General features: G+C 37.1%; 1 protein-coding gene across 1 annotated transcript; it reads right to left on the bottom strand.

The window, feature by feature from the left end:
* Window positions 1-19,136: 19,136 nt before the first annotated feature.
* On the bottom strand, window positions 19,137-19,940 carry LOC145271599 (uncharacterized). The gene has a single exon (XM_080126998.1). It carries the CDS (start codon window positions 19,938-19,940, stop codon window positions 19,137-19,139), a length of 804 nt encoding a protein of 267 aa, XP_079983124.1.
* Window positions 19,941-20,469: the final 529 nt, after the last annotated feature.

The raw sequence follows: 20,469 nt of genomic DNA on the forward strand, positions 1-20,469 counted from the left end.
CACCACAATACCGCATTCACTCTAGGGAGTGGATCTACTTAAAAGCCCCAGACGACATGAACAATATTTACAAGCTTTTTTTTTTTTTTTTTTTTTTACAATGTCTTATAAAAAAAAAAATTATTTTTTATAATGATTTTATTTCCAATGAAACAATGAAGGTGATGCGTATGAAAGATGGAATGGTGATGCATATGATATATGCGGGTGATGGGCGGGGGTAATGAGAGCCGAAATAAAGAAAAATAACAGTAATGAAAAATAAATGCACCAAATAAAACGGTAAGCGATGAATGTGTTAGCGAGGACCCTCCTTTACCTATTTAATTTGAAATGCTTTCTGTTTTCTGGTATAAGCCGAAAACGAGGGAGCACTTCCTAAGAGGGAATGGGCACAACTACGGACAAAATAAAGGGGAGGCATGGGGATGTTCGGTGACCGCCCCCCCCCCCCCCCAAAATACCATTGGAACGGGTTTGGACTAAAATAAATTGATCAGGACTGGGCATCTTTGGAGGTATTTTAACACCTAAAATAAAGATTGGGGACATGGAGCTCATTTATACCAACTAGCTAAGGGACTGATCCACTGTGGGATTGTCTATCTGGACTGGAAATTGCTATTCCAGTCGGCGTGTGCCATGCCTAGGCAGGGAACACATATTCAAGCCTGTTTCGCATGAACGTACATAAACTAGCGGCGTGAATACACCTCCTACTAAACTGTAAGCGAGATAACCTCCTTCTATGGCATCTGATTTTGATTTTAAGTTGGTGTTTAAAATACAAAATCAGATCCCAATGAGAAGGCGGCGCCCCCCTCCCCACGCCCTATCTCTATACGTGAAACTCATACTACTAGTCTAGCTACAGCCAAGGTCGCTAGGAACACAATTCGTTCCTCCCTAGGCCACAAGGGATCTGCGTTATAGACTACGGATGCTAAATCCAGGATCGTCACCTGATCGGGGACGATGCGAGCCGTGACCTCACCGACATACCCCCAGAATTCACGGCGCTTGGAACAAGTAAAAAATGCATGATCTACAGTTTCTAAAATATCTTTCTCACACCGTGGACAAAAAGGACTAAATACCCTACCAATTCTGAACAGTATGTCATTGAGGGATAAAACGTTTCTAACCAATCGCCAGGTCAGGGAAAATTCGAAATTTTTTATGACTAGCCAGGTCAGGCATATACAGGCCCCGATCTACAAGACGTTGAGTACAGACCTGTCTACGGACAAGCGGCTGTCGCTCATTCCATAACAGTGAAAAGAGCGCACGCATTAAGGCTGCGATACAGACCGCAGGCAGAGGAAGTACAGCCAGCCGGTAAAGGATCAGCGGAAACACGTAAGTAGCACATGCCTCTGCTCTACCTTTAAGGGACAATCGCCTTTGAAGCCAAACCCCCACAGACGCTTCGGCCTTAATCTTAACAAGACAGAGACTGGGTCCAAACCAAACACCAAGGATCCGGACCGAGCCATCCGTCCAGACAAATGTGCCAGGCAGTGCATTCGATCCCTGCCAAGCGGCCAACCTCAGGCCAACAGATTTGCTGAGATTGACTACGGCCCCTGTAACTTTTTCATAATGCTTGAGAGCCTTAATCACCGTAATAATATCAACAAAGCTTGAAACAAATATGGTGACATCATCGGCAAATGCGGAAACCCTTGCTCGTGCACTGGCAGGAAGAGCAATACCGCGCAGGGCCAGTCCAGCCACCCTGGACCTCACGTTCCTAAGGAATGTTTCCAACGCGAGGACCTATCTAGAAATAACCTGGCCACAAATAGTTTGTGGTCAGAGTGGCCTAACCCAGGGACCCTCCCTTCGCACCTAGGTGCCAGCTGATTGAGGGAGTCGTGCTCCTCTTCCAACACTTTAAATTCGGAATCGCCCCCTTCGCTTCCTTGATCATATTCCACACTGCCTTTGTACGTCCTGTTCTTGTTTGATGCACAAAGCTCATGACTAAGGGGGCGTCTGGGAAGTTTTTGGGATTTGTAACCCTCTTCCCATCAATATTTATCATCACCCTCAGCGGTTTGATTAAACCCCTATGACGCTGTGTTATGTAAGTGTCAGCATGAAGGGGGTCTACATCACAGATCCGGTCTCCAGGAAGGTAGGGGAGCTTTTTGGTCTTCTCTCTCCTTGCAGGAAATGCTGAGATGGCTCTTCTACCGCTGTTGTTTTGTGTCACCGGCCTTTCCCGGGACAATGATCGGGCACCGATCAAAAAAGGGTGGGGATTTGAGTTCAAGTCGAAAATTTGAGCTACCAATATATAAATTTCTGTCTGTCTGTATGTATGTATGTATGTTTGCATATCTGCCTTAAACTTTCGACAGAGGCGATGGATTTTCACATGATCTGTCTCGTTTTGAAGCTCGACCCTTCGGACAACAAATACCGAAAAATTGGAAAAAACATTAATTTCTTCACCCTCAACTGAGCACTTTTCTACAGGAAGGGGTGTTTTTTTTCGCTGATATTGTCGAAAGTCTTTTCGATTGTCTAGCCTTAATTTAAACCTACGTCACTTCCGGTTTGACGGTGGTCATAACAGCAAAGACGTCAAGTTTTTTTCGCATTCTTTTCCTCTTTCGCAGTACGGGTTCGAGACTGCGTTCCTCCTACCACTTTTTAGTTTTTTTTTTTTGCTCAACACACACCTCCAAACAACTGGGCAACGCAAGGCACCCATGCTAGTATATATATATATTGTGATTGTCACTTCTTGACAGAAGAAGACCATCTTTCCCTTGCTTTATTGCTGATTACTCGTTCATTTACATGTATTTTTGATATATATATATATATATATATATATATATATATATATATATATATAGAGAGAGAGAGAGAGAGAGAGAGAGAGACAGACAGACAGACAGAGACAGAGACAGACAGAGATAGAGACAGAGACAGAGACAGAGAGTCTTGGAATTTTTTACATTTAAAACTATATATATATATATATATATATATATATATATATATATATATATATATATATATATATATATATATATATATATATATATATATTATATATATATATATATATATATATATATATATATATATATATCGGACGATATCAAAACATCGTTAAACTCACTACTCGTTCAAGCAGCCGCCAATAGCGTAATGGTTAGAAGCCTTGACTGCCGTATAAACGGTCGGGTTTCAATCCTGGCTTGAGGTAGTTGCCTGTCTAGCCGCACTGATGAGCTGTGAAACAGCGAAACAGTACTGTATGTGGATGAAGTATATATATATATATATATATATATATATATATATATATATATATACAGATAATTTTTAGACCTTCCTTGGAAAATTATTTTGTCAGTAAGTCAATCAATTTCATTCACAAACGTCCTAATGTTATTTCAGGGATAATCATTTGTTTACTATTAAACACTATTTCGGGCATTTTAACAAGTTTTGTAAATTCTTCGACACAACAGATTCGTGTTTTCATTCACTAACAATAATATTCGGGGAGAAAAAATAAATAATTATAAAACGATTTTATTTACAATATAGGTTGGGCAAGAGTGTGATGTGTAAGTGTGCGTTGTTCTAATCATGTCATTTTTTGAAAGGACATAAACACATTACAGTTACTATGACAACGCATATTAAAATAGTAAAATAAAAATTATTCCAAACTGTTAGCTGAGTATTTGTGCTGATCAATGGACGCGTTGCTATGCAAACAGAAGAGTTCGTGTCCACGCTTGTCCCTCGGAAGAATTACCCTTAGACGTTACTATGGTAACCCCGAAAAATAACAAGTCAACGGTACATAATCAATAAGACTTGAATACATCGTAATGGTATCTTTCCGAAAGAAAAGAAAGACGTAATACCGATAGAAATAATCGACTTTTGATCTTTCCAGGTGCGTACCTCAATATGGAGTCAATATCAAGTTAACGACGGGTCATTATTATTATTATTATTTTTTTTAGAAGAGTGCTAAATATCAGAGGCGATAGAGCATTGGATAAAATTACATGCTGTGTGTAAAATAACCCTTTATAATTAAGTGTGCGTAATTTATCACTAAAATACTGAAAGAACGAATACAAGACAGTGTATTGCAAAGGATTTTTTTTTAGAATTTAATATGTATACCAGCATTCGTCACCAGTTTCTCAAGCACTTTGGGAATCGCATCAATTTGTAGCAACTACGCCGGAACCAAACTTGACAAGGAACATTTTTTAAAAGTTACCGTTTCCGGTTCTCAAAAAAATCACGTGACAGGAAATAAGGGATTTCTCCCTTCCTCTTTAGAAGGCTAGAGTTCGACGTGGTAGGACGGGTTTTTCCTTCGCGGCACTAAGCAAAGTCTTCACCACGTGTGTACAAAATATGTAATTCTCCAGGACGCCCAGAAAAAGGACCCTAAAAAAATGGCAACGCTTACAGCTAACGTAAGGAAAGCCCGCGGCATTTTCTTGTTGCAATTCGTAACGAACAAACTTTTAACTACTCCCATGAACTCTTATTTTAAAAAACATGTGTTTTCAACACATGCTCTTACCATGAACTCTAAACCCATGTGGATTTTAACTATTCTATGAGCTCCTCTTTTTAATAACATTTACTCCTTAAACCAGCTTATAAAAAAAAAAACAATTTTCTCAGTCAGAAGGATTTCTACCTTAAGAACTCACTAGATAATAAACTCCATGTAACTCTCCGATAAATAAATCATTATGTTTTTTACGTCAATCTGGCGGTATTTTTTATTTATTTTTCCAAGAAATATTTGTAAGTGACTTGTTGCCACTTTATCTCCATCACCGGTAACAGGTCGCTTCAAATTCATTTTATAAGGAACTCATGTTTTTTTTTTTTTTAATATGTAGTATATTTCTCTTTGTCTGTCCGTTTGTCTGTCTCTCCGTTCCACTTTTTTCTTAGAAACTAAGTCGATCTGACAGAAATTTTGTATGGACTGTTGCAGAAGCCGCGGGTCCCCAGCGTGTTGAATGTTGATGTCGCAAACTCCAAAATAAAAATTCAGGAGGTTGACTGTTGAGTTGAAGAATGAGAATAGTGTGATAGTGATAAGATGGTGATAAGAATCATAGTGATAAATCAGGAGTTGAATCAAATGTAAAATGGTGTGGAAACAAGCAAAGATGACTGAGACGAATGGATAAATTATTTACAAAATTTATTTTTTTATAAAAGATTGTAAATGACTGAAATGAAAGTTTCTTCTTGGTCTAAAGTCTCTCTCTGTGACTGAAATAATTCAATGTTTTTCCATGTCATAAAAAAGACAGTTCCTCAACTAAGATATAAAGTGATCTATAATATGTGATAGGTAATTGAATGTTTTTTTTTTCGTATTGAAATTATTCAGGAAAGTCTTCGACTGAATTAATTGAATGTTCTGAAGGAGACAAGTAAGAGTTCTTAGTTAGAAATAATCAGTCTTTTTAGAAAGAATTAAACTATAAAAAAAACCCACCACTTACTTAGCGGGGAGATAGAAAAGGGGAATAAAAAAGGTCCATTAGGGTTGCAAGCCCGTATCCACGTGGAGGAATTAATTGAGGGGTGCGCTAGGTGTGTCAGAAGTTTCGTGAAAATAGTGTGCCAGTTGACACGGTTAAGATTTGGATTAAAAATTGTTATAAAAATAAATACAATTTAGTCGCGCAGTATGATAATGTTGGCGCTTGAAAAATAAAAAATAACTCCCACGCAAATGCCGGCGTAGCCTTATATATTAAATCGACTCAAAACGAGCGGACGTAGTACAGAGCACCCCACGTGATGTTTCCGTCCAATGGGATTTCTCCAAGGGCATTTTTCTAAACTTTTCTTTTTAAGCTCGCTGAGAGCCGGTCCAAATAGTATTTAAGCACACACAAACATCAAATCTCTCTCTCAACTGCTCTCTCAACTGTATTTTCATTCGGACGACGTTCCACGCGTGTTACTATCACTCTTCCATTTTCACCGCTCCGCGCGTTTCATACAATTTCACAGGCGAACATTACCTATTGCCTCTCTTAACATGTTTTAACATATGAACAGTTCAACAAAAAAAATACATTCTCCTTTTTTTTATACGAACACTTAAAAAGGACTTCTGAACTCATTATAAAGAGAATTATATTTTATTTGTTAATGGTTGGTTTCTGTGAATAAACCTCCGTTTGTTTTGCATGTAAGTCTTCTTTTTATTTTTATTTGTGGAGGAAGTTAGTTCCTAAAAAGACCTGACGACCCCCACAATAGTGAATAATTCCACCCCATCTTTCCAAGCTTATAACTCCTCGAAAAATGTAATTCAAGCCCTATTTTTTTTCAATTAAAGGAGCAAGGACCAAGGTGTCATTAAAAAAAAAACAAAAAAAAAACAACGTGTTTTTTTTTTTTTTAAAGGTTTTAAACTTCAGACTTTACAGGTAAATTTCTAAAAAACCGTTTTTTTTTTTTAAATTGAATATATTATTTATTGACCTTTTCTCTTCAATTTGTGATATATAAGACTTTGGTACATAAATTAATTATTTGCTTTTTAATAGACATTTCAAAATGGGAGGCGTGAATTATTCGACCCCCTGTCTTTCCAAGCTTATAACTCCTCGAAAAATGTAATTCAAGCCCTAATTTTTTTTCAATTAAAGGAGCAAGGACCAAGGTTCCATTAAAAAAAAAAAAGAAAAAACAAATAACGTGGTTTAAAAAAAGGTTTTAAACTTCAAACTTTACAGGTAAAATTCTAAAAAACACTACGTTTTTTTTTGTTTTAAATTTGAATATATTAGAATATATTATTTATTGACCTTTTCTCTTCAATTTGTGAGTAAATTAATTATTTACTTTTCGGTGAGTAAATTAATTATTTACTTTTTAATAGAAACTTGAAAATGGGGGGTGGCGTGAATTAAAAAAAAGCGTTTGTCTAAAATATTATATTCGGTTTATTGGAAAGAACATAAAATTTCACATTGACCCTGAAAATATCGTAAAAATAGAATCAATAGAAAAATTTTGATAGATTTTTAAAGTTTAAAAATTGAAAAATATTGAGTTCGGAAAATTCATTACTGTTTTTTTTTTAAAAATAAATAAAAATATTTCTATTACTTTTAAAGCAACTTTAATAGTTTATTTTGGAAGTATAATCCATAAAAAAAAATAACCCACTTTTAACAGAGAAATTACGAGATTTTTATATTTTATTCGCAGTTTTGTGTTATGGGTGTCAAAAATTCCTACAAAAATTCTGATACACCTAGGGGTGCGCGCGTGTTTAACGTCCAAACGCGGACGGGTCGATGTTGATGTTTACGCCATGGTGTCCAAAGGTCGACCTCGATGTGGGCGAAAAATGCCCTTTTTATACTTGTCTGACCGGCTCCCGGGGGGGGGCATTCAGAAAAAACATTTTTTGAAATTTGTTTTTCCCTGTAATCTGATTGGATGAAAAGAATAACTTTCTTATGACGTAAGATGCTTTAACTGACGTCCGCACGAATAACTGAAATTTCGTTTAAGGACCACCGAATTTGCATGGGTGGGTAAAGAAAAAGTACGCGCAGCTGAAACGATGTTTATACATCCACGCGCGCGCAACTGAGTTTTACTGTTGAGGCAGTGCGCCATTATTTTGTTTTGGAGTAGATTCGACGCGCGTGCATCGGGGCTACGACAGGACCTTTGTTATGATAAAGTACGGAGAACTCAGTATTATGGTATCCGTTTGATGCACATTTATGGATTAATAGATATTAATAGGGATTAGTATTTAATGAAAAAAATAAGCACAATTTTACCATTTTCAACGATCCTTGCGGCATAAAGCACTCATTCTAAATCAACCGCTATAACTTTTTCCCCGTTTTTAACGGATTAAAAAGTTTTCTACATTATATCTATCTGTCTATTTCTGGGTTTCACTTTTTAATCCGTTTTTAACAAGTTTAAAAGTCTAGTTATTATTATATTTATTAATAAGTCGATACTTATAAAGGTAAAAACGTTCGAGGATAAGGTTAATAAGACGGATTCATTGACAGTTGAAAATAGTAATTCTTCTCTACACCTTGAATGGATTGTATGTGAAGGAATTCAGTCCTCTTATAGTGTTTAGCATCATTTAAATAGTAAAATAAAAACATGTTGATGCGGTTGCCAGGCAACTTGAGAAGCGGGCGGCAAATAGTGACAGCCATATTGATTTCTCAATAAAATACTTCCTTATATTCATTTCATGGAAGAATTATACTTCCCTAAAAGTTGTGAGCATTTAATAATACAGCTTTGTTTTTAAATGACCAAAGGAAAGAATCAATTCACAAACATAATTTTTGTTTATTTAGTAATTCATTTTTATATATTTCGGCGAAATCCTATATTTTCTTCTTTACCGTCTTACTGCAACCCACAACGAAAAATATCGTCCTTAGTTTATTCGACTGATCTTCAGAGACGATCCAATATTAAAAAAAACAACAAAAACAAAACAAACAAACAAACAAAAAACACAGCATTCTAAAACAAAATAAAAAGAAGATACTGTACTGACGAAAGATTTAGGTCACAAAACCAAAACCACTACTACCATCATCTTCAGCACTATATTAAACCTTCCTCTTCCCTACAGTGTAAAAGACAATTCTCACTCCTTAACCCTTCCTTACACCTAGTCACCCTACTTACTGACTCCTCCCCTACCAGCCTGCTGCTACCATCCAAGTAGAGCACGCTGGTGCTTTTCAACGAGAACGAGGCAGAGTTCACTGAGTCGATATCCAGTACACACGTGTTTTGACGACTGCTATACTCATGTCATCTTACCATGTTCGCAGTGTTAACAGAAAATAAAATAATCCTTCAAATTAGTATTTGTGTTGTGTCTTATTCAAACGAGATAACAGCAAATATTACAATACTTAAGAAAGATTAGAAGAAATACATGTCAAAAACAGGAAAAAACATCTTATGTATAAAGTTGTCAGAATATCCCCTATTTCTCTGATCGGAATAGCTTCAATAACAAAAAGAGATAAAAATTATGTTTCTTAAAGTTTTTATCGAATTATTGGTTTGTGCTTTAAAAAATATCCACTAGAACACATCACTTTTATTATGAGGCTCTCATAAGCATACGATACTAAACGCCACTTCATAACAAAAAGTGAATAAAACAGGTTCAAAGTTACGTGTATCTCATAAATCTGTCTCTGATGAGTTGTTTGTTTAATTTCCAGTATTCAAGGAAACATGTGTAAGACACTATTTTAACAATAAAATACTATGTGTGTGTAATAAATGCATCTTTGGCTTTGGAATGTTTACCAGTGATATGTATGAAGCCCACAGAATCATACGGTAATAAACGCCATTTTTTAAGAAGGCAAAATCCAATTTTTTTTTCGATTTTGTAACCCGTGTATCAAGAACAAATGGAGATAATTATTTGGGGATTGTTTTAAAATTAAGCGTAACACTTCATATTATGTTCATTTCAACAGTATAAATATTTCAACAATACAATTATGTGAGAACAGTGACAATAAAATGTGTTATTATTGTAACAAAGTTTAATACAGTACATGGCGACCAATGAAAATAATATGGAATACAGACCCGAATACCCCTAAAATAAACTTTTTAGTTGGTACTCTAGCGCACAGTCATTGTCCTTAGATTGTAAATGTCGGGTTACACAACTTAAAGAATGCGTATTTAAAAAAAAAAAACAAAGAAGAAAAATCGTCCGGGCAAAACCGTTATAAATGTTTGATGACGAAAATTGAAGATAACCATAAATATGTATCTATATCTATATAAAATAGTAGCGTTCCTGTGTGTGTTTGTGCGTGTGTGTGTGTGTGTGTCTGTGTGTGCGCACACGCATGCGTGTGTGCGTGTGTGTGTGTGTGTGTGTGTGTGCGTTCGTGCGTGTGTGCGTGTGTGTGTACAATTCTCCTACAGCCACTGGACCGACTATGACCAAACCTAGTCCCCCACCTAAGGATGGTGCACACCATTTTTTAAGGTTAAGATCTGAACATATGTATATATGTATTCTATAAACCACACCATTGAACCGATCATGACCAAACCTGCCATGATGATAATCCCCCACATAAGGATGGTGCACACTATTTTTCAAGGTCAAGGTCAAATTTTAAGGTTGGGATTTTGCTGTACACTCGAGTACTCGCTTTGCAGAGAAAGGAAAATTTAAAAAATGGCCAAACTGCTTTAAAATGGCTAAATTTGTGAAATTTAGCTTAAAAACGTCGAGTGGTTCTAAAATTGGTGATCCATTTACTGGAGCGTTAGATTAGAAACTGAGCACCCTATACAAATACTTAAATATTGACTTATTCGATAATCTGGTAGACTACTGTCCATTCGATAATAATCCGCTGAAAAACTTGAAAAAAAGACGAAAATAAAAAAATAAGGAGTGCGCTCAAAGTTTACTTGTTGTCAATCATTCTGCGCTGATATTAGTGTCAACATAATGATATTAGTGTCAACATAATGATATTAGTGTCACCATAATGACATTAGTGTCAACATAATGATATTAGTGTCAACATGATGCATGTGTTGTATGATTCTGGAGGTTTCATATTTAATCTTGTCTTATATTTTAATATGTACACACAGGAAATTGGAGAAGTTTTTACTCTGCCATTCAGGTCTACTACTGCTGCGATCCATCCATATCGGAAACATATTTTAAGACATAATTTTTGTAGTACACTTTCATCAATTAATATTTCAACCTTGCAATTGTACGTTAGATACTATAGATTTTTAACCGAAGTAAACGACTCTCCCTCTAACTACATCTTTTTCTCAGCTGCACTTGCATTGGATAATCCAAATAATCTTTTTTTACATTTGGACAATAATTATATTTGGTATTCTCGCATACAATAATAAAAGATTAATACATTTACATTTACCAAATACGATTTGAAACAAATCCTAACTTTATAAATTCAAATGGCACAAAATAAAATATTATTTGAGCAATTCAATTCATGCATTTTTAAACAAAATTAAGAAAAAATCGTTTTCTCAAAAATAAAATGAACAAAAACATTACACGCATTCCAACAATGACGGTTCTAAGCTATTTATACATTTTAAACGTCACACATTTTCATATAATGATAACTTTCATTCATTTTATTTTAATTTAATAAATAGTTGATGTTTTATTTTGTACTAGCACGGCAATCCAGCAGTACCGGGCTACACACACACACACACACACACACACACACACATATATATATAAATGTAAATTTGGTCTGTTAAAATTGAATAAAACCATATTTCTACGTTACCAATTTATTTGAAATTTTCAGACAACCCATCTTTAGAGTCGAGGCATGTTTTTATGTCATTAAAATAAATATACCTCGCGAATTATTAAGATATTAAATAAAATATAAATATTTTTCGAAGTCGTTTCTGCGAGACTTGTCCGGTTTTATTTCTGGTAACTTCCGTTTCAACTACTACAAGGTAAGTAAAAAAAAACAAAAAAAAATTTACTCATGCAGAGAGTGATCCGTGCTGAAATAATAACGTTATTATTTAAAAAGCCATTCTTAACATGAGGAAGGGAGGGTGTTTTGTACCTATTCTGTACTTTAACCTTACAATTGAATAAAAACATATCATAAAACTTTAATTAAACGTGGAAATACGATTTAAAAAAAATAGCGCGGATCAATCTCTGCATTAGCACACACACAAAAAAAAAATAATCCCATATTTTAAAAATTTAAATTCATTTATGTACTTACCAATTTTATGTTAAGGCTTTTCAATCATGAAACATTACGTTTTAATTGTTTAGTTTCTTTTCACGGCATTGTTTACATAAAAAAGTTTGTTTTAACTCTTTCTAAACTGTTTCATTTTTACGACATGCCTCAACGTATTATAAACACCCTAACCTCCCCATGTTAAAAAAAAAACGCCCTTCCATAAACCTCGAAAGCCGTTCTTAATATGGGAAGGTTGGGGTGTTCATTCCGAAAGCCGTTTTAATATGGGGAAGTTAGTTAGTTAGTTAATATGCTGGGGCGAGTCGTAAAATTGCTTGAAATTTATTTATTTGACAAAAAAAATTACATTTTGGTACTCCTTGGGCGTTGAGTTCCATGGCGACCAGCAGGAAAAAAATAATAGTTGCTCCCTTAGTCCCCCACCCCACCCCGCAGGTAACATATTTTATTTACTGACGTTGCCGTAACTAAACGATTATTTGTCACATTTACAAACATTTATTTATTTATTTATTTTGAAAAAAAGTTTTACTTTTTATGAATATTAAAAGAAAAATCGGTACTCATGCAGAGAGTGATCCATGCTGAAATAATAACGTTATTATTTAAAAAGCCATTCTTAACATGGGGAGGGGAGGGTGTTTTTTACCTATTTTGTACTTTAACCTTGCAATTGAATAAAAAAAGCACGATTTAAAAAATAGCGCGGATCACTCTCTGCATTAGCACCAAAAAATGTTACTAAACATTTATTAATAATTTCTCACTTTTACAAACATTTGATTTTAAATTTCTTTTTAAATGACGACTTTTATCGACTTTTTTTTTTAAATATCCCCCCCCCCCGCCCAAATGGTGTCTATTCCGAAATCCGTTGTTAACATGGAGAGGTTGAGGGTGTTTATTCTGAAAGCCGTTCTTAACATTTGTGGAGGTGGACCTAATGTAAAAAAATAAATAAATAAAATAAATAAATTAAAAAAAAACTAAATCATTTACTTCTCACTTTTACAAATATTTTTTAATTTACATGCGTGGATGAACAAATTGTTGAATAGTGCGAAAACAAAACGTTTTTGTTATAAACTTCGGGATAATTTTTTGGGTAAACATTTACATTTAGGTCCACCTCCACAATTTTCTTTTTTAAATGACGACTTTTATTGATAAATAAATTTACTTCTCCGCAACTTTTATTGATGAATAAATCTACTTCTCTGCCACGGGCACGGAACCCCTCCTTTTTTTTTTAAATAGTATTTTCGGGTGGGTATGCTGACAACAAATATCAGTTAAATTTTGCAAATAGCCCCCCCCCCGCTCCAAAAGTGGTGTTTATTCCGGAAGCTGTTCTTAAGATGAGGATGTTGGGGGGGGGGTGATTATAAGGTGGACCTAATCTAAAAAAAACAAAAAACAAAAAAGTTTTTTATGCGCACATAAGCAACTACTTTTTTTATTAACTTTTTTTTACTTTTTATTTAAAAATTAGTAAATTTCAATGAATAGAATAATAAATCATTTATCATTAATATGTATTTTTGGTTTTGTGTTGAATGAAACTTTTTTTTTTCATTACAACAATAATGAACCAATTTAAATCTTCCGGCATGCGTTTAAGGGTTACGAACTTATCAATAAATCGTTTAGTTACTAAGCCAACGTCAGTAAATAAAAAAATGTTACGTGCGCATGCATTAGCCTTGACTAGGGGGGGGGCTAAGGGAGCGACCATTAAATAATTATGCTGGTCGTCATGGAACTCAACGCCCAAGGAGTACCTAAAGTGGCACTTATGCACTTATGTTATCGTGCTATTTTTTAAAATAGTATTTTCATGTTAAATTCAAATTTTACAATATGTTTTTCTTTTATTAATTTGTTAAGTGAAAGTACAGATAACCCGGTCGGTTTCTAATGTGAGGAAAATCTAGCCCCCCCCCCCCAAAAAGGGGTACTCTTGATAATAACAAAACATTAAAATTGCCTCAGTCTCGAAAGATTTCTTCTCTAGTGAACGAGGAAAAAAACGATGAAGTGTAGTTCACCTTCTGTTTCTCTCCCCCTCTCTCTTAATATCTCTCTCTATCCATCTCTCCCTTTCCCTCTCTCAATCTATCTTTCTCTCTATATCACCCTCTCCATCTCTCTTTGAGCCCCTTTCTCTCTCTAACTCCCTCTATCTCTCTCCTTTCCTCTGTCTCATCCCTCTCTGTTTCTAACTCTCCCCCTCTCTCTGTTTATCTATCAATCCCTTTATCTCTATCTCCTTCTCTTTCTCTATTTTCCTCTCACTTTCTCTTTTCTATCTATATACCTTCCTCTCTATCTGTCCATCTCTAATCCCTCATCCTATTTTAGTCTCCTAAATTAATTACAGTGAATAAGGCATTGTGAAAACATGGATAAATCCTATTTTAGTCACCTAATTTACTGACTGTGAGAATAGAAGTTATTTGGAAATTACTGCTACCTTGAACAGCACCAGAAGTAACTGGTAAAACCTTTCTAATTAAATTGATTTTGGCAGCCATTTGGTAACAAAATGACATAGCCTTAGCCCTTGCTGCAGTAGGAATACCTGCGACCTTGCTGCCAAGTAGAAGAATTATTTATTCTACTTTAAAACATTCAATTTTTCAAAAATCTCATGTTCGACATCTCCAAAACATCCAATATGGGGAAAAATATTGCAAAAATGCAAACTTATTGTTTAGGATGAATGCACGATGGTACGCAAAAAATCACTTGAGGCTCTTGGTCGATCCTTGCAAGATTTGCGTGGCAATGTCAGACCATTTGGGAATGCAGTAATATTGCTTGCAGGAGATTTCAGACAAATGTTACCTGTTATTCTTCAATCAACACCAGCAGATGAAATAAATGCTTGCCTCAAATACTCTACTTTTTTGTTCCATGTGAAGACATTAAACTTAACTCAAAATATGCATGTCCAGTTGCAGACTGTTCGATCCGCACAAAACTTTTGCATCACTTGTGGGAAATTGGGTACAAAAAAGTGCCAGCTGATCAGAGTTAAGGGCAAAATTCTTTGACTTTTAACTTCTGTAATTTCTGTAATTTTATTTCATCAAAAGAATAGTTAGTTTAAAAGGTTTTTGCAGATATTCAAATTATAAGAATTCCATTTGACTGAGTGAATGAGCTATTCTTGCAGGTCAAGATGCCCATGAACTTAACGCTATTATTCAATGTAAAATTCCAAGTGAGGTAGTCAAATACAAATCCATCGACACTGTTGTGAAAGCAGATAAAGTGGTTAATTATCCAACAGCTATATTTGCCAGGGATGCCACCGCATGTATTGCAACTGAAATTTGGTGTACTAATTATCATGTTGTGAAATATAAACCAATCCAAGCTTTGCAATGGCACATAGCTTGCAGTAAAAAAAATTAACAAACAATATCATAGAAACAACAATCTTAACAGGACCTTTCACAGATGAATATATCTTCATTCCATGCATTCCTATGATTCCACCGGATACATCATTACACTTTAGCAAATTGCACTTTCCAATTTTATTGTCATTTGCAATAACCATCAACAAAGCACAGGGAACAATCTTTACAATTGTGGGCCTTACAGTTACACACTGACTGTTTTTTCACATGGACAATTTATGTTACGTATTCAAGAGTCACCAAACCGGAAAATCTCTATATCAGCTAAGAAAATGGAACAACAAAAACTGTGTACCCATGCAAAATGGAAATTTAAACCTATAAGAAACATGCTTTTTCTCATTTTGGAACTTTTTCCATTGCGCCAATTTGAGCCACAGCAACGCGTGGCAGGGTACAGCTAGTATATATATATATATATATATATATATATATATATATATATATATATATATAATAGAGTTGCGTTTGGCTACACTTGCTAAATGATTTTTGTTTTAATTTAATTATTTTTACTGTGTAATAATTTATATCAGTTTGAAATAGGTTAAACTTTTTACTAATGACTGATTTGGTAAAAATAAAGTCTATTATCACACTGCTATGAATTCGGAATGTGAGCGAGAAAAATAGTTTTTAGTGGCTAAGATTTAAAAAAATGATTCTGATTTACGTAAGTAATATTTATTTTTAATAATTATTATTAATAGTAATCGGATCGTGAAATCAACCCTCAGGTAAATCAACTGCCGAAAAAATCTCTCTAATTATTTGTTTTGAGCCAAGTAAATAATTCAAAGTATAAAAAAAATATATATATAAAAATATCTTTTACAAAAACTTACTGAAATAAACGTTTTCAAAAATATATTAAAAACGAAACGTCCACCGTAAGTTAGTGTAAGGCCACAGCTACAGTCATACCATGACGTTGCAAATTTATGTACTTAACGTATCCGAGAGATGGCAATTCAAGCATGTGCAGATGCTGAAATCGTTTAGAAAAAGACGATTTTACGTAATCCCATAAGATTCTGCGGTCGTTAAGGTAGAAAAAAAAATGGGGTCCATGTTGATATGTCCTTCGGGACCAAAGATTTTATGGTCTGTTTCCTAGGGTGCATTGGTGGTAGCTTACTGAGATAGGCTCGTAGTCTGTTGACATACAGAGCTGAGTCTGTTGTTGTATCCTCTATTGGGGTCAGCATCTGACCTGGCAATGATAGAGGCGCTCCATAGACTAGTTCGGCTGCAGTATTTCCCAAGTCCTCTTTGATTGAGGCACGACAGCCAAGAAGGACAACCGGTACATATTCGCTCCATCGCTGTTGGTCAGGGTAAGCATGTAATGCTGCTTTCAATTGGTGATGGAAGCGTTCAATCATCCCGTTAGAAGCAGAGTGATAGCTTGTAGTGCGAATATGTTGGATCCCTAGCATCCTGGAGAGTTCCTGGTAGAGGTGGGATTCAAACTGTACACCACGATCAGTGGTGATGGTAGTGGGAACTCCGTAATGCGATATCCAGCCTGATATAAGGGCTCGCGCTACGGACTCAGCCGAAATGTCTGTGAGGGGAATGGCTTCAGGCCACCATGTGAAACGCCAAACGGTCTATACAGGTCAGGAGATAAGTGAATCCCTGACTGACCGGCCAAGGTCCAACCAGGTCGATGTGCACATGGCTAAACCGAGCGTCTGGGGTGGTGAATGTTCCAAGAGGTGCACGGATATGCTTGTGCACCTTTTACTTTTGGCAGAATACACAGGAACGTGTCCAGGCAGTGATATCATGCCTCATATTTGGCCAGAAAAATCTAGCTGTAATTAGCTTCACTGTGGCTTTGCATCCGGGGTGTGCCAAATTGTGTAGGGTGTCAAAAACAACTCTACAATGAATCAATGGAATGAATGGTCGAGGTGAATCCGTTGAGGTGTCACAAATGATCTGCGTGTCTGAGGTAGGCACGGGCAGGTATGCGAATTTGCAAGTTGCAAATTCAGGTGACGACGGATCCAAAGTGTCCAGACTTGGCTGGTCTAAGGCCATCTGCTGTAAGTCGATATCCGATGGTGAGGACAGAGAATTAATGGGAAGGTGGGACAAAGCATCTGCCCCAGCATTCTGCTCACCTGAGATATGTTGGATATCGCTGGTAAATTGTGAAACAAAATCCAAGTGGCGTGTTTCACGGGGAGAATATTTGTCCGGCTTAGAACGAAGTGCGTATGTAAGCAGACGGTGATCAGTGCAGATCACAAATTGACGGCCCTCGAGTGAATGTTGGAAGTGCTTCACTGTGATGTACATTGTTAGGAGTTCACGGCCAAGCGTGCTGTAATGTTGTTCTGCCAGTTTCAGCTGTCTTGAAAAGTATGCGAGAGGTTGTAACTGTTGTTGGTGCTGCTGTTGCAACACCGCACCTACAGCTGTGCCTGATGCGTCAACGACCACTAAAACTGGGCATCGGGTACAGGATGTGCAAGTAGAGATGTTGTCGCTAGTTTTGTTTTCACTTCATTGAAAGCTTTTAGCTGGATCTCATTAAGTGAGATCTGCTCATTTTTCTTCTTCCTGTTACGTAACAGGTCGGAAAGAGGAGCTAGAAGATTCTCACAGTGTGGGATAAAGCGTCTGTAGTAGTTCAACAGACCGAGGAAGTGCCTTAGTTGGCGAAGTGAAGTGGGTGGTTGAAGGTCTTGCAGAGCCTTCATCTTTTCCGGTAATGGAGATATACCGTCTGGGCTGATAATGTGGCCCAGGAAAACTAGTGACGAAGCACCGAAAACGCATTTACCAGGGTTAATCCTCACCTGGTATTGCTGAAACTGTTCGAATAGTAGGTGGAGGTGAGTGACATGTTCCTCAGGTGAGGCACTTGCCACGAGGATGTCGTCTATGTAGTTATAGACAAAGTCCAAGTCGTGCACTACTTCGTCCATGAAGCACTGAAATGTGCTAGCCGCGTTTCGTAAACCAAAGGGCATAGTTAAGAATTCAAACGCTCCAAATGGAGTTGTTACCGCAGTCTTAGGTATGTCGGCCGGATTCACTGGAATCTGATGGTAAGCCTTAACTAGGTCTAGTTTGGAGAAGGTCTTACAACCATGCAGAGAGGAAGCAAAATCTTGTGTATATGGGATTGGGTAACGATCAGGTACCGTCATGGCATTGAGTCGTCGGTAGTCCCCAGTCGGATGCCAATCTCCATCTCATTTTGGGACCATATGCAAAGGGGAAGCCCATGGACTGGACGAGGGGCGTATTATTCCTAGCTGCAGAATATGGTTAAATTCTGCCTTCGCTGCCTTGAGTTTATCAGCAGGGAGGCAGTGCGGGTGTGAGAAAACAGGAGCACCTGTGGTCTCGATGTGGTGTTTTGTGGTGTGCGTGGGTTTGCTCACCACGAAATTTAAGTTGGTTAACTCCAGGTAGGAGTCTAAGGCGGTCTGATACGGGCTATCTGAAGCAGCAATGAAGAATACTGGGTTGATAGAGGGGGTGTTTGTTTTTACACCAGGGACAGAAAGTTCTGTATTTGCGTCTATCAGCCGGCGTCTGCGCATATCCACTATCAGGTTGAAGTAGTGCAGGAAGTCTGCGCCTAGTATGGGGTAGGGTAAATCTGCTATAGTGAAGACCCACGTAAAGTCTCTCCGTAATTCCAAGTCCAGAGAATGAGAAATTTGACCGTACGTGGGAATGAGATAATGATTTACCACTTGCAGTGTGATGGACGACACTGGAGGCTTCTCTGTGAGAAGTTTAAGTGGCCAAATACTACAAGCTGCTCCTGTATCAACCAAGCAACGTGCTTGGGATAAGGAGTAAGTGATAAAATAGGCACGGTTGTGGGTGGTTTGTGGAGAATGTGCCGTGCTCAGTTCTCCTGACGATCATTTCCCTGATTCAAATACGAACAGGGCATTTTACAGCGCCGTGCGTCCTTGCCAAAATGACTATGATAAAAGCATAGTTCTGGCTTGCTAGAGTGACGGCGGTGATGTGAGGATGGCGAACGGCTCTTGTAGTGGCGTCGGGGCGAATGTGGCCTGCTCATGTTCAGCTTACTCACCTCTCTGGTGAGGCGTTCGATGGCTGTAAGCATAGCCACCGATGTTGCTTCTTGCGTTACCTTTCTATCTGCCGCAGGGCTCGTAGGTACTTCAGCCTGTTGCTGAGGGATCGCCGCGGTGGTATGTCCTCTCACAAAATCCATTACTTTATCCACCAACGCTGCTACTACGTCAACGGAATGCTTATCTATCATAGGCGCTAGTATTGCCTTTACTTGCGCTGGCAGCCTTGAAAAGAAAAGCTGCTTAATTAGGGTACTGTCAGTCTTCTTAATTAGGGTACTGTCATCTTCTGCCAGCTCCCTCATTCTGTGGAGTAACTCTGTTGGCCTGCGGTCCCCTAAATGTTCGTCATAGACCAACGTTTCAAAACGTTTTTCCGCCGAGACTGACGTCCGGAGCAGTACCTCCTGCTTTATGCTGTCATATGTAGCATTAAGAGGGGTGTCAGTTATTAAGTTCTTGACAACATGAGATAAAGACGCGGGGAAAGCACTAAATAAAATATGTAATTGTGTTTGCTCTGAAACGTTGTTCGCAGCAAAATATGATTCGAGTTGGGCAAACCAAACTCGAACGTCACCGACAAAGGCAGGCAATGTTGCCATTTTAAAAGGAAAATAGACAAATAAAGTATCCGGATACTAGAAGGACGTTATCGCAGGACCAAGTGAGAAAAAGGGAAAATATTGAGACAGAGGCAAAAATAAGAAAAATATTTAACAAGCTAAAAAGAGAGAAAAAAATTTTTTATCAGAAAATAGACTACAAAAATGGTTCAAAAGAGCAGTGATAAAAAAAAAAATGGACAATATGTGTGTGTGGGTGTTTTTTTTTGTGTGTGCCTGTGTGTGTAACCTATAACCTGGAGGTTAATGAATTCTTTAAACGGGTACTTACGTTTTGGCCGATACGTGAAAGCAAGTTTTTCTTTTTTTTTTTTAGTAAAAGTTCTCTTTTTTATTTTGCGGAATTAACTGTCCCTCGAATTACTTGTCTCCTGTTCGCATGTGTGTGCGTTGTAGCGTCGTTTTCCCCAGGAGGAGGGTGAAAGAAAAACTTTTAGTCACTTTGGTTTTCAAGTCATTTACAACGAACTGCTATCCGTGTCTCTCGCATTCTTTTTCCTAGGAATCC

This window comes from Euprymna scolopes, chromosome 4, assembly GCF_053919585.1.
Source record: "Euprymna scolopes isolate OS-2025 chromosome 4, ASM5391958v1, whole genome shotgun sequence".
Taxonomy (NCBI): Eukaryota; Metazoa; Mollusca; class Cephalopoda; order Sepiida; family Sepiolidae; genus Euprymna; species Euprymna scolopes.

What these genes read in the sequence shown, in the direction of transcription:
- LOC145271599 (XM_080126998.1), bottom strand. Translation starts at nt 19,940, where the DNA reads ATGGCAACATTGCCTGCCTTTGTCGGTGACGTTCGAGTTTGGTTTGCC.